Source organism: Leucoraja erinacea, chromosome 3, assembly GCF_028641065.1.
Source record: "Leucoraja erinacea ecotype New England chromosome 3, Leri_hhj_1, whole genome shotgun sequence".
Classification (NCBI taxonomy): Eukaryota; Metazoa; Chordata; class Chondrichthyes; order Rajiformes; family Rajidae; genus Leucoraja; species Leucoraja erinaceus.
The window spans coordinates 16,333,889-16,360,753 of record NC_073379.1 but is presented as its reverse complement, the minus strand read 5'-3'; the positions used below and the strand labels follow the sequence as shown (position 1 = coordinate 16,360,753).

The window sequence follows — 26,865 nt, the reverse complement described above, 5'->3', positions numbered from 1 at the left end:
TTGCAGCTATGTAAGATGTTGGTGAGGCATTCAGTTCAATTCAGGGCATCATGTTATAGGAAAGATGTTAAGTTGGAAAGGGTGCAGAAAGGATTCATAAGAATATTGCCAGGACATGTGGGTATGAGCTATAGAGAGAGGTTGAGCAGGCTGAGACTCCATTCCCTGGTGCACAGGAGGAAGAGGGATGATCTTATAGAGGTGTATAAAATCATGAGTGTAATAGATCTGGTAAACACACAGTCTCAAGAGAACTAGAGGACATAGGTTTAAGGTGAAGGGGGAAAGATTTAATAGGAATCTGAGGGATAACTTTTTCACACAAAGGGTGGTGGGTGTATGGAACAAGCTGCCAGAGGAGGTAGTTGAGGCTGGGACTATCGCAATGTATGAGAAGCAATTAGACAGGTACATGAATAAGACATGTTTAGAGGGAAATGGGCCCATCGCAGGCAAGAGGGACTAGTGTAGATGGGACACGTTGGTCGATGTGGGCAAGTTGGGCTGAAGGGCCTGTTTACACACTGTATCAATGATAATGATAAGCACATCTGCTTTCAAAGCAAAGTGTTATAATGAAATTCCTGAGTTAATGGACCTTGCTAAAAACAAAATGAATTTCACCCAATACAACAACACTTTGAGTATTGTTCATTAATGCTTCAATGTGTAAACAAATGTAACTGCAAATTTATATTGATGAAAGAAAATTCTGGCACCATTTGTATTCAACTTCAGAGCAAAGTGATAAAAGAAAGAACTGCAGATGCTGGAAAAATTAAGGGAAGACAAAAATGCTGGAGAAATTCAACGGGTGTGGCAGCATCAATGGAAAGAAGGAATAGGTGACATTTCAGGTCGAGATCCTTCTTCCGACTGATGTCGGGAGGAGGAGGAGGGCGGGAAAAAGAAAAGAAGAGGCGAGACAGTAGGCTTGTGGGGGAGCTGGGAAGGGGAAGGGAAGGAGGGAGAAAGCCAGGACTACCTGAAATTGGAGAAGTCAATGTTCATACCGCTGGGGTGTAAACTACCCAAGCGAAATATGAAGGAAGACAAAAATGCTGGACAAACTCATCGGGTGAAGCGGCATCTATGGAACGAAGGAATAGGTGATGTTTCGGTTCGAGACCCTTTTTCTACGAACCTCCTACAAGCGAAATATGAGGGGATGTTCCTCCAATTTGCGCTGGGCCTCACTCTGGCAATGGAGGAGGCCCAGGACAGAAAGGTTGGATTCAGAATGGGAGGGGTAGTTGAAGTGCTGAGCCACCGGGAGATCAGGTTAGTTATTGCAAACTGAGCGGAGGTGTTGGGTGAAGCGATCGCCAAGCCTGCGCTTGGTCTCACCGATGTAGATAAGTTAAACTTCTCGACCAGAAACATCGCCTATTCCTTCTCTCCATAGATGCTGCCTCACCCGCTGAGTTTCTCCAGCATTTTTGTCTACCGCCAATGCAAAGTGATGGGACTGCTTTGTTAGGAGACCAGGCTAATTGATTGGTTCAGGTCTTGGACGATATCTAAATTAGGGAGGCACAGTGGTAGAGTTACTGCCTTACAGCATCAGAGACCGGGTTCAATCCTGACTACAGGTGCTGTCTGCAGGTCCGTCTTAATGCATGGGCATGCTGGGCAGTTGCCCGAGGCCCCACGAGCACAGGGGCCCCATGCTGATCTATGTATTGTAGAATGTTATTGTAGAACATGAAAACGGAGAAGAACATTGCAAGTGCATGATGGTATGTTTGATTCGGCATAAAGAAACTGGACGTGTAGGGGCCCCAGTGCACTGCTTTGCCTGGGGGCCTATAATGCCGTTAAGACATAGAAACATAGACATAGAAATTAGGTGCAGGAGTAGGCCATTCGGCCCTTCGAGCCTGCACCGCCATTCAATATGATCATGGCTGATCATCCAACTCAGTATCCCGTACCTGCCTTCTCTCCATACCCCCTGATCCCCTTAGCCACCAGGGCCACATCTAACTCCCTCTTAAATATAGCCAATGAACTGGCCTCAACTACCCTCTGTGGCAGAGAGTTCCAGAGATTCACCACTCTCTGTGTGAAAATTCACCACTCTCTGTGTGAAAACCCTGGCTGGCTGTACAGTGTTTGTGCGTTCTCCCTGTGACTGCATGGGTTTTCTCCAGGTGCTCCTGTTTTCTCCCACAGTCCAAAGACATACAGGTTTGTAGGTTAATTGGCTTCAGCAAAATTGTAAACATTGTCCCTAGTGTATGGAATGTGTTAGTGTATGTGGGGGTGTTGTATCCCCTCATTATCACCTCTTCCACAGCCAACAATGGACCATTGTGGGCTCCACCTTTCCTTGATCATCGATGCTGACTGATTTGTTTTTTTCATACCTTTTATCATTTATTATATGTCCTTTTCATACCTCCGGCTTCCCTCTCCCCCGACTCTCAGTCTGAAGAAGGGTCTCGACCCGAAACATGACTTTTTCCTTTTCTCCAGAGATACTGCCTGACCCGTTGGATTACTCCAGCATTTTGTGTCTATTTTCTAGTGTACGTGGATCGCTGATTGGCGCGTACTCGGTGGGCCGAAGGACCCGTTTCCGCGCTGTATCTCTAAACTAAATTAAGCTGGGGAACTGTTCCAGTTCTGAAGCTCCTTATTCGCAAGACATCAATTATGCATGTTACTTTGTTTTTTTTAAGTATGTAAAAAGATGTTCTTTTGCATTACTTATCCTAAGTAACACCTTCTGACAGGAAAGCACACCGCCAGATGGTGAGTGCAGAAATGAAAGGATTAAAGGCAATATCGTTCATGTGTAATCACTTCTAGTCTGTGATCGGGAGAAAGAAAAAAATAGAGAGAGATACACCATCACATTTTATTTCTAATTCACTAACATAAATTTAAGATGGAAATTTTATGCATAGATGTATCCTCCATTGCATTTGGTTCACTTTGTAGAATCTTTTTAAATTCCTGCTTTAATATCATTTTAGCTTGTTAACTGAAGAAGGGTTTCGACCCGAAACGTCACCCATTCCTTCTCTCCAAAGATGCTGCCTGTCCCGCTGAGTTACTCCACTGTTTTGTGTCTATCTTCGGAGTAAGCCAGCCAGGCACTTCCTTCCTACACATGGATATGGAATAGTTAAGCCTTTAGATGAGAATGAGTTCAGAGCTGAACATACACAGTGTCATAGAAAATGGACACACAAGTACTGAAGTAAATCAGCTGGTTAGACAGCATTTTGGAGAACATGGATAGGTGGCATTTCGGGTCGAGACCCTCCTTCAGATGTCAGAGCTGGATGAAAGGTCGTGACTCAAAAAGTCACCCATCCATGATCTCCAGAGATGCTGTCTGACCTGCTGAGTTACTCCAGCACTTTGTGACCTGGGCATTGAGCGGCATCTACAGTTCTTTGTTTCTTCATGGAAAAAGGCCTGGATATTAATGCGGGTTGTAAAAGGCGTGCTATGGGGTTGCATTGGGGTATGTCAGTAATCGTATAGATTGTGGGTCTGTCTCAGCAAATGTCAACAAATTTCAAGCTTCCTAATAACCAGCACACATTCCCCTTCACTTGCTCACACCAAGGCATGCAAATGGAAGTCTGGGATCAAGTGAATACTGCCTGCGTGCTTACAGAGAATCTGTTATTCCAATAATGATTTGGTATCTGATTTGATTGTCGAGTGAATGTTCAGTTCAGTTTAGTTTATTGTCACGTGTACCGAGGTACAGTAAAATCTTTTGATGCGTGCTATCCAGCCAGCGGAAAGACCATACATGATTACAATCGAGCCATTCGCAGTGTACAGATACGTGAACATAGCTCGTTTAAAAGATTTCAATGACTATTCTGCCTTCTGGTGACCTGATTGGTCATCTACCCTTGTTATTTCCGCATTGCTATGGGGCGTCATGGTGGCGTAGTGGCGGAGCTACTGCCTTACAGTGCTAGAGACCCGGGTTCGATCCTGATTACGGGTGCTGTCTGTACAGTGTTCATACGTTCTCCCCGTGACCTCGTGGGTTTTCTCCGAGATCATCGGTTTCCTCCCACACTCCAAAGATGTACAGGTTTGCAGGTAAATTGGCTTGGTGTATGTGTAAAATTGTCCCTAATGTGTGTTGGGTGGTGTTGATGTGCAGGGATCGCTGGTTGGTGCAGACTCGGTGGGCCGAGGGCCCTGTTTCTGCGCTGTATCTCTAAAACTAAAAAAATGAAATTACTACACAAATTTTGCTAGAAAACATTTTTTTTAATAAATAGAGGTTTAAAATGGCACTGAATCTCAGTTTTATTTGATGGGAGAACAGATCCTCCATTTTGTGTTTGACTGCTTAGAATTTCAGCTCAGCTTTCAAAGGTGCTTTGTATCCTGGAGCCAAATGAAACATCTTAAGAAGCAGATAGACACAAAATGCTGGAGTACCTCAGCGGGTCAGGCAGCATAACTGGAGAAAGGTCTGAGGAAGGGTCTTGTCCTGAAATGTCACCTATTCCTTCCATTCAGAGATGCTGTTTGACCCGCTGAGTTACTCCAGCATTTTTGTGTCTGTCTTCAGTGTAAACCAGCATTTGCAGTTCCTTCCCACACATGTTAGAAAACAGTTTCAGTGGTCTGTTACTTGTGGTCTGATTATAGTTACCTTAAAGTGCAGAAAATAAATGAGTGCAGCACCAGAACATCATATGCGTTGTGTAGCAATGGTTTCCTGGCAACCAGGATGAATATATATTTTTGTGGAAGGCCGTTTAATCGAAGCATAAAAATACCTAAGCCAGTAAAAGATTTGCAATAGTGTTTCTGCAGGGTTCTGGCAATATTTACCCCTTAATCAACATCTCTGTAAGTGAAGATAGTCACAAAATGCTGGAGTAACTCAGTGGAACAGGCAACATCTCTGGAGAGTAGGAATGGGTGATGTTTCTTCAGACTTGGTCTTGTTAAATGTACAAACTGCATTGACAGCGCCCGTGGTCGGGATCGAACCCGGGTCTCTTGTGCTGTGAAGCAGCAACATATGCCACTGTGCCACCCAGTTTACGTGCCGCCAAGTGCAGTTCAAACTTGCAGCAGGGTCAGGACAGATACTGTGGGCCGAATGGCCTGGTCAAGTGCCGTGCTGAGTCTGAAGAAGGGTCTCGACCTGATATGTCACCCATTCCTTCTCCCCAAAGATGCTGCCTGTTAATTTAGCATTTGTGTCTATCTTCGATTTAAACCAGCATCTGCAGTTCCTTGCTGTTCTACGTCTCCTGGGCCAGGGCAGCTTAGCAGGTGCCAACAAAAGGCATGGGGCATAATCCCTTCCAGCTGATCAACGGAGGCACACCAGTAGGAGCAGAGTAAGTCGGGCAGATACAAACAGAGAGGGAAGAAAACAGCCTGGATTATCAGTCTCAGGGCCCCTGCACGATGAGACGAGTGAACTAATTGAAACTGATGTTTTGCTTTCAGTGTCAGACTGCGCGCCGGTTTCAACGTTTGTGCTTCAATGCTTTGCTCTTTCTTTTCACAGGCCCTCCTGTCAATGTCACCTGCAACATATTTATCAACAGCTTTGGCTCAATTGCAGAGACAACCATGGTGAGTCCAGATATTTATTTCTCCCTTTACCCTGGAGGGCTCTTTTACGATGGTGGTTTTATGTTCGAGAATTCATTGCTTCCACAGTTGCATTTTTGGTCCTGGGGTCATTTCTTTCTTTATACTTTTTAATTGAACATTCAGAGGAGACTGCTTTCAGTTTTAGTTTCAGTTTAGTTTATTGCCACGTGTACCGAGGTACAGTGAAAAACGTTTGTTGCGTGCTATCCACTCAGCAGAAACACAATACATGATTACAATCGATCCATTTACAATGTATAGGTGATACATGATAAAGGGCTTGTCCCACTTAGGCGACTCTTTAGGCGACTGCCAGGGACTCGTTTTAATGGAATTCATCTACAACACCTGGCGACAACCTACCACAACCTACGATAACACCGGTGACAACCTACGACTCCAAAAATTGTCTCCACTACCGCTGAAAAATTTTCAACATGTCCATTTCGACAGGCCCATTAGGGAATAACGTTTAGTGCAAGGTAAACCCAGCAGAGTCCGATCAAGGATAGTCTGAGGGTCATCAAAGAGGTAGATAGTAGTTCAGCACTAGTCCAGGTTAATTGGCTCCAGCAAAATTGTACTTAGTGGTGTAGGACACCAGTGGTCTGGATGATCACTAGTAGACTGGCTGATCGCTGGTCGGCGCAGACTCGGTGGGTGAAAGATACATTCTGAAAGGTCGATGAAAATCATCATGCCTACTTTTCCATGGAATGGTCTCATACATTGTCGTAGGGGCTGTGAATGGGTGGGCTGAGATGGAGGGTGAGGTGTTGGCAAGGAGTTGGCAAGGGATGCAGTGAGGAGTTGGTTAAAGGGATGTGCAAGAGGTTTCATAAGTTTATGTCACAGGAGCAGAATTAGGCAATTCGACCCATCGAGTCTACTCCGCCATTCAATCATGACTGATCCATCTTTCACTCTCAACCCCATTCTCCTGCCTTCTCCACATATTCCCTGACATCCGTACTAATCATGAATCCGTCAATCTCCGCCTTAAAAATACCTAATGACTTGGCCGCCACAGCCGTCTGTGGCAATCAATTCCACAGATTCGCCACCCTCTGGCTAAAGACAATTCAGGTTTGGGGCATATGGGGAAGAATATCTTTCTAGATGAATGGTAATGACTGCAAATTACAACCCAAGAGGGCTAAGATGAGTGTAGAGAGAGCTGTCATGGACAGAGTACAGAGAGCCATACTCCCAGTGGAGTATGAGAGACTTTTAGATTAGGTTAGATTAGATTTGTTTATTGACAAAAAGTAGATTCAGTGCAGTAATGACTCGGTGTGATAGGGGCCGAGAGAAACCTACCAAGTAACAGAGGAATCATATGTAATGGAATAAATGATCGACATTCCTGTTATAAAAGATACATGCGGATCCGAACATGATGGAAACCTGAAATTAGAGCAGTAGATAGACACAAATGCTGGAGTAAGTCAGCGGGTCAGGCAGCATCTCTGGAGAGAAGGAACAGGTGACGTGACTCTTCTTCAGACTGATGTCAGGGGAGTGGGTGGTACAGAAAAAATGTAGTCGGAAACAGTAAGTGGTTGGAGAACTGGGAAGGGGGAGGGGATGGAGAGAGAGAGGGAAACACTACTTGAAGTTAGATAAGTGTATGTAAGGTAAATAATTTCTCCGGGTTAGCACTTCGCACATGTAACAATAATAGCACCACTGAACCATTGTTCAATCCAGTGTTGTTAAGGCTGCCTCCTTCCTGCCCGCGTACATGGAAATACAAGGAACCACGGCTTCCAGATTCTTGAGCAACACACAAAAGTGTTGGAGTAACTCAGAGGGTCAGGCAGCATCTGTGGATAGAATGGTTGAGCGATGTTTCGGTTTGTGTCTCTTCTTCAGACTGATTGTAGGGAAGGGGGGGGGAGAGGAGAAAGCAGTGAAAGAAGTGGTGACATTTTCACACAGTAGTGAGTGTGGAATAGCTGCCTCGGAGGGCGGTGGAGACAGGTTCTCTGGATACTTTCAAAAGTGAGCTAGATAGGGCTCTTAAAGATAACGGAGTCAGGGCATATGGGGAGAAGGCAGGAACGGGGCACTGATTGGGGATGATCAGCGATGATCACATTGAATGGCTCGAATAGCCGAATGGCTATTGTCTATTGTTTCTCTGAAAGTAAGAGTTTGAGATTTAATGTAAGTATGTAAAATTATGAGAGGCATAGATAGGGTGGACAGTCTGAAATATGCAATGCTTGAGAGGTTAGCAAGAAGACGAGATGTGGAGGTTCAATGGAGACTTTTAGTTTAGTTTAGTTTACAGAGAAGGAGCAGGTTTTTTTATACAGCGCATTGTGGGGGACTGGATCGCTTTGCCAGGGATGGTGGTGGAGGCTAATATGATAGCAATGTTTAAGAAGCTTATAGATAGGCACACGGAAGTGCAGGGATTAGATGGGTATGGATTATGTACAGGCTGTTGACATGGCATCATGTACGGCACAAAGATTGTGGGCCGAACGGCCCATCCAGTTCTATGTAACTACGTAACTAGGACAAAGCCTGGCAAGTGATGGGTGGATACAGTTGGGGGGTAGTGTTAGATTGGTAGGTGGGTGGAGTATGCGATGAAGGCTGGAGCTGTAAAGGAGATGAAATGGTGTCAGATAAGGAGTAAAACGTAAAGCCCGAGGGAGGGTTACAGTTGGAAGAGGACCTATCTGTTTTAATCTGCCATGCCTGCTGGGCAACCATTCCCACCACAGGCATTTGGCAGCTATTGGAATAACTCAGTTTGTGCACAGACGTAACTGAGACCTGACCAGCGTCCCAGAGTCCAGACACTAGCATCATCCTACACACGAGGGACAACTTTACAACTTACCAAAGCCAATCAACCTACAAACCTGTACGTCTTTCAAGTATGGGGGGAATCCGGAGCACCAGGAGAAAAGCACCAGACAGCACCCGTAGTCCGGATCGGACCCGGTTCTCCGGCGCTGCATTCGCTGTAAGGCAGCAACTCTAAGGCTGCGCCACCATGACAGCGGGTGCTGTCTGTACGGAGTTTGTATGTTCTCCTTGTGACCTGCGTGGGTTTTCTCCGAGATCTTCGGTTTCCTCCCACACTCCAGACGTAGAGGTTTGGAGGTTAATTGTCCCTGGTGGGTGTCGGATGGTGATAATGTGCGGGGATCGCTGGTTGGCATGGACCCGGTGGGCCAAAGGACCTGTTTCCGTGCAGTATCTCTAAACTAAACTGAACTAGTCAGGATCAAACCCGGGTCTGTGGCATTGTAAGGCAGCAACTCTACCGCTGCACTGTTGCGCGGTCGTGACCTTATCAAGGGCTAAATCCAATGAGGAAGACATTTTAAAGTCTCGGTCCCAGGGCCATGTTTGCTGCAGTGCCAGAACCTATAAGGCATGTACCAAAGGCTCCTCATAAATATTATTGTGATGTGGTTGTCAAGCGAATGGTAAATCATATTGAAAGCATCTTCTCCTCTGTCGACCCTGATCTGCCCATGAACTGTTCCTCAACCATGAAGGCCCGTTGTCCTGGCGACGTTGCAGTGAGTGAGATGGACTATCCTCCACTTGCCCAGATGAGTTCAGTTCCAGCAACACCTATGAACCTTGGCACGATGCAACAACTCACTTCAATGCCGTCCTACCCCTTCCCCACTGGTTCACCCCCGTTGCAGTGTGTGTCATCTATGAAATGCACTGCCTAGGCTCCTCAGACAGCACCTCTCATACCTACAACCTTACCACCAGGAAGGCAAGGGTAGTAGGGAACATGGGATGGGAACTCCATTGTCTGTAGATTCCCCTCGAAGTTGTACAACAGGCCCTTCAGCCCAACTTGCCCATACTGACCAACATGCCCCATCTACACTACATTTGGCCCATATCCCTCTCAACCAGTTCTATCCATTTACCTGTGTAAATGTTTCGTATATGGTGCAATAGTACCTGCCTGAATCTACCTCCTGTGGCAGCTCCTTCCATACCCCATAAAACTCTGTGTGGAAAAAGTTACCCCTCAGGTTCCTATTCAATTTTTTTTCCCCCTCATCTTAAACCTATGTCATCAGGTTCTTGATTCCCCTATGCTGGCCAACTCTCTACTCAACAAAAATGTATATTGCTTTCCCTGGAGATCTCTGGGGTACTGAGATAAAGAGGTACTGATTGGGGATGATCAGCCATGATCACATTGGCTCGAAGGGCCGAATGACCTACTCCTGCACCTATTGTCTATTGTCTATTGTCTATTGTCCTTCAAAGCGCATGTGGGCCACTCGCTCTCTGTATGATTACCGAGGCTTAATATGTACCTGTGTCGCATTGAAGCAGCGTTACAACAGCTCAGGGGGTTGCTGCTAACTTCTCAGTCCTCAGTGCAATCGATGCTGTCCTAAACAATCAACTCTGAGGTGGTTGTGGTAAATCAGACCAGGGATTGTAACTGAGCATCAAACGTAACCTTCCACTGCGAGCATTTTCACAGTGCAGAGATCGAGGAAGCGTCACATGTTGTCAAGCGACTGAATAACCTCAGGCCCGCCTGCAAGCTGGAGCATTGCATCCAGCGTAGCATCGGCAAGACCTCATTACACAGTGGTTGGCTCAGTAATTACTGGGGACATATCTTCCTCAGAGCCATTCATGACCTTCACATATACCAGGATTAATTACTGGGTGACCTGTCGCCACAAATTATATGTCGCCTTCAGATGAGTCACAGAGTCATTTGACATGGAAACAGGCCCTTCTGCCCAACTGGTCCATGCCAAGATGCCACCCTCCCCCCCCACCTCCAACAGGATCACCTCTAATCCACTATGTTTGATCCTTATCCCTCCGACCCCTAATCCATAATATAGACACAAAGTGCTGGAGTAACACAGCGGGTCAGGTAGCATTTCTGGAGAACATGGATAGGTGACGTTTCACAGAGTGCTGGAGTAACTCAGCGGGTCAGACATCATCTTTGGAGATAAAGGATGGGTAACGTTTCGGGTCAGAACCCTTCTTCAGACTGAAAGTAGAGGGGAGATGGAACTGGTCCTCCTATACATGTGCTTGTCCAAAGGTATTTTAAATGTTGTTATTCTACCTCCTATTCACATATTTGTTCAAATGTCTTTTAAATGTTGTTAGTGTATTTACTTCCTCTGGCAGTTCGTTTCATATGTTCACCACCCTCTGTGTGAATAAATTTCCCCTCAGTTTCCCATTAAGTCTTTCTCCTCTCACCTTAAACCTATGCAAGCCCACTGACTGCCACAACTATCTCAACTACACTTCTTCCCACCCAGCTTCCTGCAAAGACTTTATCCCTTACTCCCAACTCCTCCATCTTTGCTGCATCTGCACCGAAGGTGAGTTGTTCCATATTAGGATATCCGAGCTGTCCTCATTCTCCTTCGGGAACATTCCCACTCTCCCATCATCTGTCACTCTCGGTACCCCCCCATCCGCCCTTGCTCCCGTGAGCAACAAAGCAGATTGGCCTTATAACAGCATCCTCATATTTTTCGCCACCCCAACAGGATCGCACAGCAGTTGCATTTTCCCATCTCCACCCCTTTTCAACACAGTCCTAGTGGTAGGAATACATCTCACTTCAGGTAGCTCCCCATTCCCTTTTTCCCTCCTCTCTATCCCTAACCCCACCCAAGTCGCCACTAGCTTTCATTTTCACCCACCAAATCTTTCATTCCTGTTTCCCTTTATCTCTCACCATCATTCTCCACCCTTTACCAACATTAGTTTTTTGCAACTCCCTGGTTACTCATCCTTCCTTCCACCCAAACTACCCCCTCACCAGGTACCTTCCCCTGCAACCGCAGAAGATGCAACACCTGTCCCTATACCTCCTCCCTCGACTGTCCAGGGGCCCCAACCTTTCAGGTTAGGTAGAGGTTCACTTGCACCTCCTCCAATCTACTGTATCCATTGTTCAAGATGTGAACTCTGAAACAGTGACGAGACCAAACGCAGACTGGGCGATCGTTTCGCGGAACTCATTCACTCAGGCCGCCTGAACCAACCTGATCTCCCAGTAGCTGGGCACTTTAATTCTCCTTCCCATTCCCACACCGACATTTCTGTCCTCTGTCTCCTCCATTGTCAGAGTGAGGCTAAACGCAAATTGGAATAATAGCATCTCATATTTTGCTTGGGCAGCTGACAGCCCAGTGGTATGAATATTAATTTCTCTCACTTCAGGTAGCTCCCCATTCCCTCTCTCTCTATTCCTCCCCCACCCAAGTCGCACTAGCTTCTCATTTTCACCCTACCAATAGCTTAACAATGGCCTGTTTCCTTTATCAACATTATTTTTTTGCATATCTTTCATTCATTGTCCTTTAACTCTGCACATCACAATCTATATGTCTCGTTTCCCTTATCCCTAACCAGTCTGAAGAAGGGTCTCAAGCCGAAACATCACCCATTCCTTCTCTCCAGAGATGCTGCCTGTCCCGTTGAGTTACTCCAGCTTTTTGTGTCTATCTTCCCTCTAATTCTTGATTCTCTTACCCAGGAAAAAGACTATGTGCATTTTGTTGTCTATTTCCTTCGTACGTGATGGGAGCAGAATTAGGCCATTCAGCCCATCAAGTCTACTCCGCCATTCAATCATGGCTGATCTATCTCTCCCACCTAACCGCGTTCTCCTGCCTTCTCCGCATAATACCTAACACCTGTAGTAATCATGATTTTATACACCTCTATAAGATCACCCCACAATCCCTTGTGTTCCAAGGAATAAAGACCCAGACCATCCAATCTCTCACAACAGCTCAGGTTCTCGAATCCCAGCAACATCCTCATACATCCTTAATAGCTCTTGAATAGAATCATAGTGATACAGTGTGGAAACAGGCCCTTCGGCCCAACTTGCCCTCACCGGCCAACATGTCCCAGCTACACTAGTCCCACTTGCCTGCGCTTGGTCCATTTCCCTCCAAACTTGTCCTATACATGTACAAGTCTAACTGTTTCTTATACGTTGGGATAGTTCCAACCTTAACGACCTCCTCTGGCAGCTTGTTCCATACACCCACCACCCTTTGTGTGAAAACCTTACCCCTCAGATTCTTTTCCCCTTCACCTTAAACCTATGTCCTCTGGTCCTCAGTTCCCCTTCTCTGGGCAAGAGAATCTGTGCATCTACCTGATCTATTCCTCTCATGATTTTATACACCTCAATAAGATCAACCCTCATCCTCCTGCACTCCAAGGAATAGTCCCAGCATACTCAATCTCTCCCTATAGCTCACACCCTCAAGTTCTGGCTAGTGATTTGCTTTCATGCCCATTGCATCAGTTGCAGCAAGAGGAAGGAGTTAGGGTAAATTGAACAATAGCTCGCTGATTCTGATTTAACCGCACACCACGGAGCCCAGATTTCTCCACAGCCAGAAAAATAACAAAATGCACCAGGATTTCAGCAAGGAACTCTGAAGCCTCTTTTCATTGCTGTCTGAGTGAGAAAAGATGACAGGCACAAAATGCTGGAGTAACTCAGCGGGACAGGTAGCATCCATTCCTGGAAAGAAGGAATGGGTAACTCTTCTTCAGACTGAGAGTCAGGGGAGAGGGAGTCTCGAGATGTACGGGGAAGGTGTGAAAATGACAGATCAAAGCAGACAATGTTAAGGAATTGTAGGTAGACAAAAATTTTGGGGGAACTTAGCGGGTGAGGCAGCATCTATGGAGCGAAGGAAATAGGCAACGTTTCAGGTCAAGACCCCTCTTCAGACTTATGTGAGGGTGGGGGAGGCCGGGAAGAAGAAAGGAAGAGGTGGAGCCAGTGGGCTGAGGGGGAGCTGAGAAGGGGAGGAGAAAGTAGGGACTACCTGAAATTAGAGAAGTCAATGTTCATACTGCTGTGGTGCAAACTGCCCAAGCGAAACATGAGGTGCTGCTCCTTCAATTTATGGTGGGTCTCACACTGGCCATGAAGGAGGCCCAGGACAGAAAGGTCGGATTCGAAATGGGAAGGGGAGTTGAAGTGTTGAGCCACTGGGTGATCAGGTTAGTTATTGCGCAACGAGCGGAGGTGTTCGGCGAAGCGATCGCCAAGCCTATGCTTGGTCTCACCGATGTATAGCAGCTGACATCTAGAGCAGCGGATGCAATAGATGAGGTTGGAGGAGGTGCAGGTGAACCTCTGCCGCACTGGGAAATTGGGTCCTTGAATGGAGTCAAGGGGGGAGGTAAAGTGACAAGTGTAGCATTTCCTGCGGTTGCAATGGAAAGTGCCCAGAGAGGGGGTGGTTCAGGTGGGAAGGAATGAATTGACCAGGGAGTTCCGGAGGGAGCGGTCTCTGTGGAAAGCAGACAGGGGAGGAGATGGGAAGATGTGGCAAGTGGTGGGATCACGTTGGAGGTGGTGAAAATGTTGGAGGATTATTTGTTGTGTGTGACGGCTCGTAGTGTGGAAGGTGAGGACAAGGAGTACTCTGCCCTTGTTACGAGTGGGTGGATGGGGAGTTAGAGCAGAGTCACGGAGTGTAGAAGAGACCCTGGTGAGAGCCTCATCTATAGTATAAAAGGGGAACCCCCATTCCCTGAAGAATGAGGATATCTCCGATGCCCTGGTGTGGAACACCTCATCCTGGGCGTAGATGCGGCGTATACTGAGGAATTGGGAATAGGGGATGGAGTCCTTACAGGAAGCAGGGTGGGAAGAATTGTAGAATGGTTCATTGTTAGCTGAGGGGAAGGTGACAACGAGGCATACATTCAGTACAATTAATCAAGAGGACAGTGAAACTAGTCAGAGAAGTAGGGTGGTGAGGGCTGGCGAGAGGGGGGAAAGCAAGGGTTACTTGAAGTTGGAGAAGTTACTGAAAGTGGGCAGCACGGTGATGCAGAGGTAGAGTTGCTGCCTAACGGTGCTTGAAGTGCCGGAGGCATGGGTTCGATCCTGACCACAGGTGCTATCTGTACAGAGTTTGTACATTTGCCCCGTGACCTGCGTGGGATTTTTCCGAGATCTTCGGTTTCCTGCCACACTCCAAAGCCTTACAGGTCTGTAGGTAAATTGGCTTGGCAGTGTAAAAATTGCCTCTAGCGTGTGTGGGCTAACATGAATGTGCGGGGATCGCTGGTCAGCACGGACCCGGTGGGCCAAAGGGCCTGTTCCCGCGCTGTATGTCTAAACTAAACTAAACTAAACTAGAGAAATCAATATTCATACCGCAGGGTTGGAAGCTGCCCCAGTGAAATATGAGGCGCTGTACCTCCAATTTGCATTGGGCCTCAACTGTCTCTTCATTTTATATGTTTTTATTATTTCCACATCGCCTGCTTTGATGTGTTATTTTCACACCTTGCCCTTCCATATCTCTCGACCCCCTCTCCCCTGACTCAGTCTGAAGAAGATTCTCGACCCGAAAGGTCACCCATTCCTTCTCTCCAGAGATGCTGCCTGACCCGCTGAGTTACTCCAGCACTTTGTGTCTATCTTCAGTGTTAACCAGCATCTGCAGTTCAAGGTTTCAAGGTCAGTTTATTGTCACATGTACCAATTATGGTTCAGTGAAATTCAGATTGCCATACGGCCATACTAAAACAAGACACATACACAAGCATACACATCCCCAAGTTAACATAAACATCCACCATATTCCAACACATGAGAAAAGAAGACCACAGTTACAGAAATCTGTCTCCTCAGAGGTAAATTCTGCGTCGTCTTCCATGACAAGGTCCCCAGTCTGCTTACACGATGAATGAGAAGATATTGACAGATACAACCCTCTCATGTTACAAGTGTTATCAGGCAACTGAACCATCCTACCACCACCAGAGAGCAGTGCTGAACTACTATCTACCTCATTGGTGACCCTCAGTCTATCCTTGTTCAGACGTTGATGGCTTTACCTTGCACTAAACGTTATTCCCTACCGTGCATCTGTACACTGTGAATGGCTCGATTGTAATCATGTATTGTCTTGCCGCTAACTGGATAGTACGCAACAACAAGCTTTTCACTATACATCGGTACACGTGACAATAAACTAAACTGATGAACTGCTTGTTGTCATGCTGGTCATTTATTCAATTATTAAAAATAATATTTACAATAAAACAAGCCAGAACCCACCACCATAATACAATACAAACATGTATCCGTAATAAACTACTATACAACTATGATACAATCCTTATTGAGGATATTCAACACCCTGCGGAGCCCAGCGGTCCCGAAACACCCACAGGGTGCCCACAGACAGGGCGTATTCCCTTTCTAATCCCACCCGGGCACGGACGTAACCCCGGAAAAGGGGCAGGCAGCTGGCTCGGGTAAGACCCGGGGTCTTTGTAGGTTAACTGGCCTCTGTCAAATGCTCCTAGTGTGTAGGGAGTGGATGAGAAAGTGGGGTTGCATTGAACTTGCCTGAAGGTGATTGATGGTTAGCATGGATTCAGTGGGCCAAAGGGACGTCCATGCTGTATCTCTAAACTAAAGTAAATGAGACTCAGCGAGTCAGGCAGCATCTCTGGTGGGAATGGACAGGCGATGTTTCGAGTCAGGATCCATCGCTAACATCTACAGTTTAGTTTAGTTTAGAGATACAGCGCGGAAACAGGACCTTCAATCCACAGAGTCTGCGCCGACCAGTGATCCACGCACACTAGCACACACTCGGAACCATTTATACCAAGCCAAATAACCTACAAACCTGTACATCGTTGGAGTATGTCTCTGGCAACACAGCAGAGAACTGAAAATTCACCCTACAATCCTTGTCCCAATTAAAACAAAATGATTTTTCAACGTTCATTATGCTCAGATGAGGATTGGTGAATTAGGTCACAGACTCATGAGGTATTTTTTGATTAACTCCAGGATATGGCAATGTCAATATTTAATGCTCACCCTAATTGCATAGTTTTAGTTTAGTTTAGTTTAGTTTAGAGATATATTGTGGAAACAGGCCCTTCGGCCCACTGAGTCTGCACCGACCAGCGATCACCCCGTACACCAACACAATCCTACACAGTCAGGACAATTCACAATTTTTATCAAAGCTAATTAAACTACAAACCTGCACGCCTTTGGAGTGTGGGAGGAAACCGGAGCACCTGGAGAAAACCCACGCAGTCACAGGGGGAACGTACAAATTCCGTGCAGACAGCACCCGTAGTCAGGTTCAAACCCGGGTCTCTGGCGCTGTGAGGCAGCGACTCTACCTCTGCGCTACTTTGCCACTGTCTTTGAATTCACTGCGCAGCTTTCGTTGCTCACGAAATAGCCTCATCGACCTATCAAAAAGCCAAACGCAATTGAGTGATTGTTTTTCGGAGCTCAAATGTTCAGTCCACTGGGGCAAACCTGAACATGTTACCTATCACTTTAATTTCCCATTTCAAATCCCTCATTGACCTCAAGCTGGGTAGGGTGCAGAGGCCATTTCTGTGAAATCTTATTCAAGTTTCAGCAGAGTCCCAGGGAAGAAGGAGTAAAAAGGATTCATTGCCTTGTATTGAAAGTTGCTATGAAGTGGAAGAGTGTAGGACTGGAGGTCATAGCATCAGAAATAAAGGGCGTTCTTTTAGGAAGGAGATGAGGAGAGATTTCTTTAGTCAGAGGGTGGAGAAACTGTGAAGGCCAAGTCAGTGGATATTTTTAAGGCAGAGATAGATAGATTCTTGATTAGTTCGACTGTCAGAGGTTATGGGGAGAAGGCAGGAGAATGGGGTTAGGAGGGTGAGATAGATCAGCCATGATTGAGTGGCAGAGTAGACTTGATGGGCCGAATGGTCTAATTCTACTCCTTTCACTTGTGATCTTATGATCTTATGAACTCCACAAATGGGGGTCACAATTCACTAACGTATCGGCAAGGGCTAAAAACAGTGATGGTACATTTGCTGCAGTGCGATGCTCTATTATATGGGCTTTGTGTCCTCTACACAAGCAGGACGCTGATTGGGAGCTCACCAGAGGCGCAGACAAGGAGAAGGTTTACACATTTTGAGCACTTTACTGATTGTGCCCAGTGTTTGGCACCATGGATATCAGGAGAGAAACGGGATTGCCATGATGCAACACCTGTCCCTATACATAGAAACATAGAAAATAGGTGCAGGAGTCGGCCATTCGGCCCTTCGAACCATCCAATATGATCATGGCTGATCATCCAAAATCAGGTCCCCGTTCCAGATTTCTCCCCATACCCCTTGATTCTGTTAGTCCTAAGAGCTAAATCTAACTCTCTTTTGAAAACATCCAGTGAATTGCCCTCAATTGCCTTCTGAGGCAGAGAATTCCACAGATTCACAACTCTCTGGTTGAAAAAGTTTTTCCTCATCTCAGTCCTAAATGGCCTCCCACTTAATCTTAAACTGTGAACCCTGGTTCTGGACACCCTCCAACATCGAGAACATTTTTCCTTTGTCTAGCCTACTCCCTTGCCTCCATCCAGGGACCCTGACAGTCCTTTCTGGTGGGGCAGAGATTCACTTCCACCTCCTCCAACCTCATGCACTATAACTGTTATTTTCGGTGTGGGCTCCCATATATTGGTGAGACCAAGGAAAGTGTTCGGTTTGGAATATTATCACGTGTACCGAGGTACGGTGAAAAGCTATTGTTGCGTGTAGTTGCACATACAAGCTTTTGTTGCGTGGACCTGTACAAAGATGTACAGGTTTCATAATCATAATCACAATCATACATTATTAGCCAAGTATGTTTTGCAACATATGAGGAATTCGATTTGTCATACAGTAATACCAATAAAAAACAAGACACACAAAATATATTTTAACATAAACATCCATCACAGTGACTTCTCCACATTCCTCACTGTGATGAAAGGCGGAAAAAAAGATCAATCTCTTCCCTTCTTTGTTCTCCCGCGGTCGAGGGCCTTGAGCCCTCCGTTGACGGGCCAATCTTGGCTCCCGTAGATGGCGGTCGGTCCCGCCACGTTGGGTCGATCAAGCTCCCGCATCAGGGGGATCTCAGCTCCCACGCGCTGGCCGATCAGATCCCGGGTCGGGGCTAGTTGAATCTCTTGCGACTTTGGAGCTTCCCGACATCAGTCTCTACCCGAGACTGCGATGTTGGAATCCGCAGGCCGCGGTTGGAGCGTCGATTCCAGGCAAGGGATCGGCTCCGATGGTAAGTCCACGTCCCCGCGGTGGGACTCACAGTCAGTCCAGAGCAAGGCCGCCAGCTCCATGATGTTAGGCCGCAGAGCGACCGGAGATACGATCTGGAAAACAATCGCATCTCCAACAAGGTAAGAGATTGAAAAATAGTTTCCCTCGACCCCCCCCTCCCCCCACCCCACATAAAATAAACCAGAGAACATTAACACATACATTTTAAACACACAAAAAACAACAACAAATACGAAATGACAGCCAGACATACCGTTGGCGAGGCTGCCATCGAGTGTGTAGAGTAGTGTTAATGTGCAGGGATCGCTGGTTGGTGCAGACTCAGTGGGCCGAAGGGCCTGTTTCTGCGCTGTATCTCTAAACTTAACTAAACCAAAACTGAAGTTGTGGAAACCATGCATGAAATTAGAGCTGAGGTCAATGATCAGATCACCAACGACCTTATTTAGTGGCAAAGTAGGCTTGTATGAGCCACGCAGGCTTTCATTTCTTATGTTCTGATGGACAAAACAGGAACAAAGGTCGCTGATGAAATGGAGCACCAAAGTGATTAAATGTCAGAATGGTAGATTCATGGTGGTAGGATGTATTCATGTAGTTTAGAGATACAGCGCGGAAACAGTCCCTTCGGCCCACCGAGTCTGAGCCAACCAGCGATCCCTCCACATTAACACTATATTGAACACTAGGGACAATTTTACATTGATACTAAGCCAATTTACCTACAAACCTGTACGTCTTTTGGACTGTGGGAGGAAACCAAAGATCTCAGAGAACACCCATGCAGGTCACGGGGAGAACCTACAAACTCTGTACAGACAGCACCCGTAATCGGGATCAAACCCGGGTCTCTGGTGCTGTAAGGCAGCAACTCTACCGCTGTGCCACTGTGCACCGTAATGGAGCAAGTAATGTCAGAAAAGTGTAATGAAAGACAAAACACTCCTCAAACTGCATCTGTGGAGAGAGAAACAGCGTCAATGCTTCAGGTCGATGACCTTTCATTGTTATGTGTTGTGCTTGTGACATTCCGAGCTGGATTCTACTTAAAGATCATTAATCTGAAATGTTAACTCAGTTTCTATCTTCAAGGCTGCTGGTTGACCTGCTGAGTTTTTTCAGCATTATCTGGGATTTTTTAATAATTTGTTGCTTTTGGATGAATTGAAGGTGCAGTTTAGCTTAATTTAGTTTAGAGATGTTGTGTGGAAACAGGCTCTTTGGCCCATTGAGTCCACGCTGACCTGTGATCCCCCGTACACTAGTTCTATCCTACACACTAGGGGCAATTTACTGAAGCCAATTAACCTATAAACCAACATGTCTTTGAAATGTGGGAGGAAACTGGAGCATCCGGAGTCACAGAGAGTACGTACAAACTCTGTACAGATAGGACCCGTAGTCAGGATCGAGCATCGGTCTCTGGCGCTGTGAGGCAGCAAACCTATCGCTGCACCAGTGGCACAGGTACTCCATGGCTGTTAGAGGTAAGCAGAGTTTTGCTAACTGAAAGAAGCGAGTGTTTGTTGAGCGCCACAGATTTTAGAGTTGATGCCTCTCAGTGCCAAAGGCCCAGGTTCGATCTTGACTGGTGCTGACTGTATGGAGTTTGTACATTCTACCAGTGACTGGGTGTTTCCTCCAGGTACTCCAGTTTCCTCCCACATCCCAAAGATGTGTGGGTTTGTGGTTAATTAGTTACCATAAATTGTCCTCAGTGTGTAAAGAATGGATGTAAAAGTGGGATTACATTTAACTAGCATGTTGGTTGGCATGGACTCGATGGGCAGAAGAGCCTGTATCCATGCTGTAATCACTGAACTAAACTAATCTTAATTAGACATCTGGCTCTATTTTACATTAATGCTTTTGTCTCTTTTGGCAGGCCTAGGTGATTATCCCAAGTATATGACAGTACTTGGATAAAGAAGCAATATTTCATAATAGTTATTTAAATTCTCTTTTCACCTGTTCACATTCCAGTGCTAATTTCCTGATCTGCTTTACTGTAATATTCTTGGCTTATCTCCAATGTTGAATATTTTATGTGTTTTAATGAGGTTGCACTATAATTTTTCTTTCCTGGAGCTCAAATATTTCCTATAGGGAACCCTTTCCAAGATAGGGCTCTTGAAGATAGCGGAGTCAGGGGATATGGGGAGAAGGCAGGCACGGGGTACTGATTGTGGATGATCAGCCATGATCACATTGAATGGTGGTGCTGGCTTGAAGGGCCGAATGGCCTACTCCAGCACCTAATGTCTATTGTCTATGTCTATTTGGCTCAGCACTTTCACGCTCGTTTAAGTCTCCACAATGTCTTGTTTTTTGGTGGTACCTGTATCACCAAAAATCAGCACAGACCACCAATGGGTCTTTCAACCAACACAAACAATTGCTTTGGAAACTCTACATTGAACTGAGCGAATTCATAGACTGATAGAGTGATGCAACATGGAAACAGGCCCTTCAGCCCAACTTGCCCACACCGACCACCATGTCACATCTACACTAGTCCCGCCTAGCCTATATTCCTCCAAACCTATCCTACCTGTCTAAATGTTTCTTAAATGTTGCAATAGTACCAGCCTCAACTACCTCCTCCGGCAGCTTGTTCCATACACTTACCACCCTTTGTGTAAAAAAGTTACCCCTCAGGTTCTCCTTAAATCTTTCCCCACCTCACCTTAAACCTATGTCCTCTGGTTCTCAATTCCCCTACTCTGCGTGTTTACCCAATCCTTTCTCTCCATTATACCAACACTCTTCTCATCATAACATCCTTCCTCCTTTCCACTCCATCAAAGCTCTTCTCTAGGTGAAAAGCAAAGTGACGGAGGAAATCAACGGGTCAGGCAGCATTTGTGAAGGGAAATGGGCAGACAACGTTTTGGATGGGACCCTTCATCACTCTCAAAATGTCATCTGCCCATTTATCTCCTCCACAGCTGCTGCCTGATCCATTGAATTCCTCCAGCAGTTTGTATCGGTATTCAGGATCCCAGTACCTGCAGTCTCTTGTGTCTTCATTTTACAGGCCTATTCTGTTTCAAGGTCATATGGTCATAAGTGATAGGAGAGAATTGGGCCATGCGGCCCATCAAGTCTACTCCGCCATTCAATCATGGCTGATCTATCTCTCCCACCTAACGCCATTCTCCTGCCTTCTCCCCATAACCCCTGACACCTGTACTAATCAAGAATCTATCTATCTCTGCCTTAAAAATATTCACTGACTTGGCCTCCACAGCCTTTTGTGGCAAAGAATTCCACACATTCACCCCTCACTGACTAAAGAAACCTCTCCTCATCTCCTTCCTAAAAGAACGTCACAGGACTTTGCATTTTGACGGAGGTAAGGATCGATCCCGGGCTTACTTGGGCTGTGAAGCAGAAGCACTACCTGTTGTACCATTTAAACAATGCACTTCTTCCTATGATTGGAACAACATTTAAGTCAGAACTAATGTGTTGGAAGGAACTGCAGATGCTGGTTCAAACCGAAAGACACGAAGTGATGGAGTAACAGGCAGCATCTCTGGAGAGAAGGAATAGGAGATGCACGAAACATCGCCCGTTCCTTCTCTCCAGAGATGCTGCCTGTCCCACTGAGTTTCTCCAGCACTTTGTGTCTATTGTAAGTCAGAACTAATGTCATGCAGCTGACATGTTGACCTATGCAATTCCGAGTAGGTTTTCACGGGATTTTACAAGGGATGAAAGGGAAGATATGCAATAGAGCCATAGGGACATATGGCCCTTCAGCCCAACATGGTTGTGCCAATCATTAGCCACCATTTACACCTTTCTTACATTAATCCCATTTTTTAAACTTTCCCCACATTCCCATCAACTCCCCATCCACTTCCCAGATTCCATCACTCACTCCAGGGACGATTTACAGTGGCAAGTTACCTCACCAAATGTAGGGAGCGGTCAGAGAATCCGAAGCAATAATGGAGTCAATGGGAGAACATACAAGGTCCACACAATTTGCGCCTGCAGTCAGGATTGAACCCAGGTCTCGGGCACCGCGAGACTGCAGCTGGACTGGTTGTGACCACTGCGCCACCCATTGTGCAACTGCACTATCCTGAGTTTATTCATTCGATTCAGCCACGTTGCAGGGTGTGACCTTGAGTGACTTTAGAGATAGATTTATACAAGACGTTAGAACAGGAGCAGCTGAAGCTGAAACCCATCGATGAATAATGTATTAAGGAAGGGCATGCCCAAAATCAGTAATACCCAAGGGAACTGAGGGAATAGGGAACATGTGCAAGGAAGAACTGCAGATGCTGGTATAAATTGAAGGTAGATACAAAATGCTGTAGTAACTCAGCGGGTAAGGCAACATCTCAGGAGAGAAGGAATGGGTGACGTTTTGGGGGTTGAGTCCCTTCTTCACGAAGGTAGAAACAAAATGCTGAATAGGGAACATGATGTATATAGGAGCATTGGACTGATGTATTGACTAATTTTCTTCTGTAAGGCTGTGATTGGTCACTAGACAACAGTGGGGGAGGAAGGTGAGACAGAAGCAAGGGATGTTTCAGCCACTGAGTTTGTTACCCTAAGTATACAGGATAGAGGTTGTATGGGTGAAAGAGTAGTAATATGAGTTAAGAAGTTTGAAATTTTGATTCAAATCTGCAAGTTGCGGGTTACTGATCATTGTCATAATCTCAAATTGCTTAGTTTCCTTTTGGTTTAGAGATACAACATGGATACAGGCCCTTCAGCCCACTGCATCTGCGTGGACCAGCGATCACCTATACACTAGTTTAGACTTTACTTTGGACTTTAGAGATACAGCGTGGAAACAGGCTCTTTGACCCACTGAGTCCGCGCTGACCAGCGATCACCCATACACCAGTTCTATCCTCATTTACAGGGATAATTTTCAGAGGCCAATTAACCTACAAACCACCATGTTTCTGGAATGTGGGAGGAAACCGGGGCACCCAGAAAACCCACGGGATCATGGGGAGAACGTGCAAACTCCGTACAGACAGCACCTGTAGTCAGGATTGAACCTGGGTCTCTGGCGCTGCGCCACCATGCCACTCTTATTAGGGGTACCTTTCGGGGTAGCAGTGTGTCACAGCTGGTGGAGATGCTGCCTCACAGCGCCAGAGACCCGAGTTCGATCCTGACGTCAGGTGCTGTCGCTGGAGAGTGCAAGTTCTCCCTGTGACCATGTGGCTTTCCACTGGATGCTCCCGTTCCCTCCAACATCTCAAAGACGTGTTGGTTTGAAGGTTAATAGGCTGTTGTAAAACTGTCCATAGTGTGCAGGGAGTGGATGAGAAAGTGAGATGATGTAGAACTCATATGAATGGGTGATTAATGGTCAGAGTGGACTCGGTGAGCCATGCTGGATGAAACTAAAACAATGCTAAAATAGCTTGAGAATCTCCAAGAAACATTCACGGATTCTTTTCATTCTGTTAGATTAAAGGGTCTGTCCCACTATGGCGAGTTTATCTGTGAGTTTAGGAGAGTTTGTGCTCACCATAAGCCTGCAGCACGTGGTCGTAGGTGGTCACTGGGTAGTCTCCTTCATGGTCAAGAGGTGTTCCCGCATAGTGGTTACTACTCGTGGTTTGGTCGAGGACCATTTTTCAGCAGGCTGAGAAAATTGGTCGGCATGGAGAAAATCGATACTTTTTTACTTGTAGTCTAAGTAGGTCTTAGTAGGTTGGCATGTTACCGTAGGTGATCGAAGGTAATCAAAGGTAATCGAAGGTAATCTAAGGTAATCGAAGATAGTCAAGTCCAATTTTCCCGAGAGCATCGGCAATTGGTCGCAGCTAGTCTTCAACATAGTTGAAGGAGGTGTTCTACATGTTCATAGGAGGCTCTCTACATAATCGAAGGAGGTCGTAGGAGGTGTTCTACTTAGTCAAAGGATGCCAAATTTTCGGCGATACAACAGGACCACGTCACTCTCCTAAACTCGCAAATAAACTCGCCATAGTGGGACAGGTCCTTAAGCATCCACCTGATCCATGTTTGTGTATAAACATGTTTGGAGCCTGATCCAGTGAATCAGTTCCAGATTAGTTTATTGTCACGTGTACCGAGGTACAATGAAAAGCTTTTGTTGCATGCTAACCAGTCAGCAGAAAGACAATACGTGATTACAATCGATCCATTTGCAGTGTACAGATACCTGATAAGGGAATAACATTTAGTGCAAGGTAAAGCCAGCAAAGTCCGATCAAGGATGGTCCGATGGTAACGAAAACTCAAGTTCAATTCTGATATTTCCACCAGTGTAGATTTTGTCTGTTTTCCTTGTGATCGTGTGGATTTCCCCGAAGAGCTCTGATTTGGTGGACTCGGTGGTCCGAAGGGCCTGTTTCCATCCTGTGTCTAAACTAAACTAACCCAAACTAAAAATCACGTATCAGCTGGTGGTGTTGAAGTGACACATATGCAAATCATGCCACCAGAGCAGATGCCCTTCCCTTCAGGCAATTCCTGGACCAGATTGTTCCTTTTTACGACAATCTGGCAGTTTTGTGCTTTTAATTCAACATCAATTTAATTATCTGAATTTAAAGTCACCAGATGCCTTTGTGAGATTCAAACTCATGTCTCCGGGTCAGTGGTCCAGATCACTGACTGTTAATCGAGTAACTTAACCACAGAGCTATCATCTTCCTTAATGACTTCTGCAGGCTGCCAAATATGGTGGAACTGTGCAGCATTCATTCTGATCCTTAAAGAATGTGAGGTTCCGACAAACTGCCTCGGGTAGGATTGGGTCCGCCTCAAATGGTTTCTTCAGAGTTCCAGCATGAAGAAAACACTGCAGGATGACATGTGTTTGTGTAGCATAAGAAATTATGGGCAGCACTGTGGTGCAGTGGTAGAGTCACTGCCTCAGAGCACCAGAGATCCGGGTTCAATCCTGACCACGGGTGCTGCCGGTATGGAGTTTGCACGTTCTCCCTGTGACCACATGAGTTTCCCCTGGATTCTCCGGTTTCCTCCCACACTCTAGAGACGTGCAGGTTTGTATGTTAACTAGTGTATGGGTGATTGCTGGTCAGTGTGGACTCGGTGGGCAGAGGGCCTGTTTAAACACTGCATCTCTAAACACTAAAGTTTAAAACTCTAAATTGCCTTCCTCGACTTGTTTATCCCTTTTCATGCAGTCGCTGTTGAAATCAGCTGCTGATCTTGGCACCAGCTGCCAAAATAGTGTGCAACCACTCCCTGTTAGGAATATCTGTGGACAGAATTTATATGATGCTCCCTTAAAGGGCCTATCCCACTTGGGCTTTACTTGCGCGTCACGCAAGTGGCGCACGAAGATTTTGTGAATCCCAAAATCCTGGGGCGTCACGCGCAACCGCGTCACTGCCTATGTCACTACGCATCATGCGCGCGTAATGCACATCACGCGCACGTCGTGCGTCGTGAAGCGTAAATGATGTCACGTAAATGACGCCCAAGTGGGACAGCCCTTCAATAATCAGCTAGGTATTAGTTTTAAGCATTGTCATTGTAGGTAAACTGGCAATGCCACTTAAGATCTCCTGTTGGTCACCTCAAAAACTCTCAAAGATAGATGAGGAAGATTAGTTTAGTTTTAGTTCAAGATACAAGATACAAGATACAAGATACAAGATACATTTAATTGTCATTTGGACCCCTTGAGGTCCAAACGAAATGCTGTTTCTGCAGCCATACATTACAAACAAATAGACCCAAGACACAACATAATTTACATAAACATCCATCACATTGCTGTGATGGAAGGCCAAATAAACTTATCTCTCCACTGCACTCTCCCCCCCCCGATGTCAGAGTCAAAGTCAAAGCCCCCAGCTGGCGATGGCGATTGTCCCGCGGCCATTAAAGCCACGCCGGGTGGTGCGAGGTCGCATACCGGGTCTTGGTGTTAGAGCCCCCGGCGTGCGCTCGCAGAGTCCCGCGGCCATTCCAAGCCGCGCGGGGCAGTGATGTAGGCCCCGCTCCAGGAGCTCTTCAACCCCGCAACTCGGGCGGGGGAAGTCGCCGTTGCGAGAGCCCTGAAAAGCGGTCTCCCTCCAGGGACCCGCGGGCTCCCGGTGCCGCCGTCCACAGACCTGCAGTTGAAGCCTCCGACTCTCCGGT

General features: G+C 46.3%; 1 protein-coding gene across 1 annotated transcript in view; it reads left to right on the top strand.

Moving 5' to 3' along the window:
• LOC129693764 (glycine receptor subunit alpha-3-like) overlaps nt 1–26,865 on the top strand; it is a 131,654-nt gene that overhangs the window by 14,320 nt on the left and 90,469 nt on the right. The window contains exon 3 of the mRNA XM_055630537.1: nt 5,516–5,583. Within this exon, the coding sequence (XP_055486512.1) occupies nt 5,516–5,583 (68 nt within the window). The remainder of the gene's footprint in view (nt 1–5,515; nt 5,584–26,865) is intronic.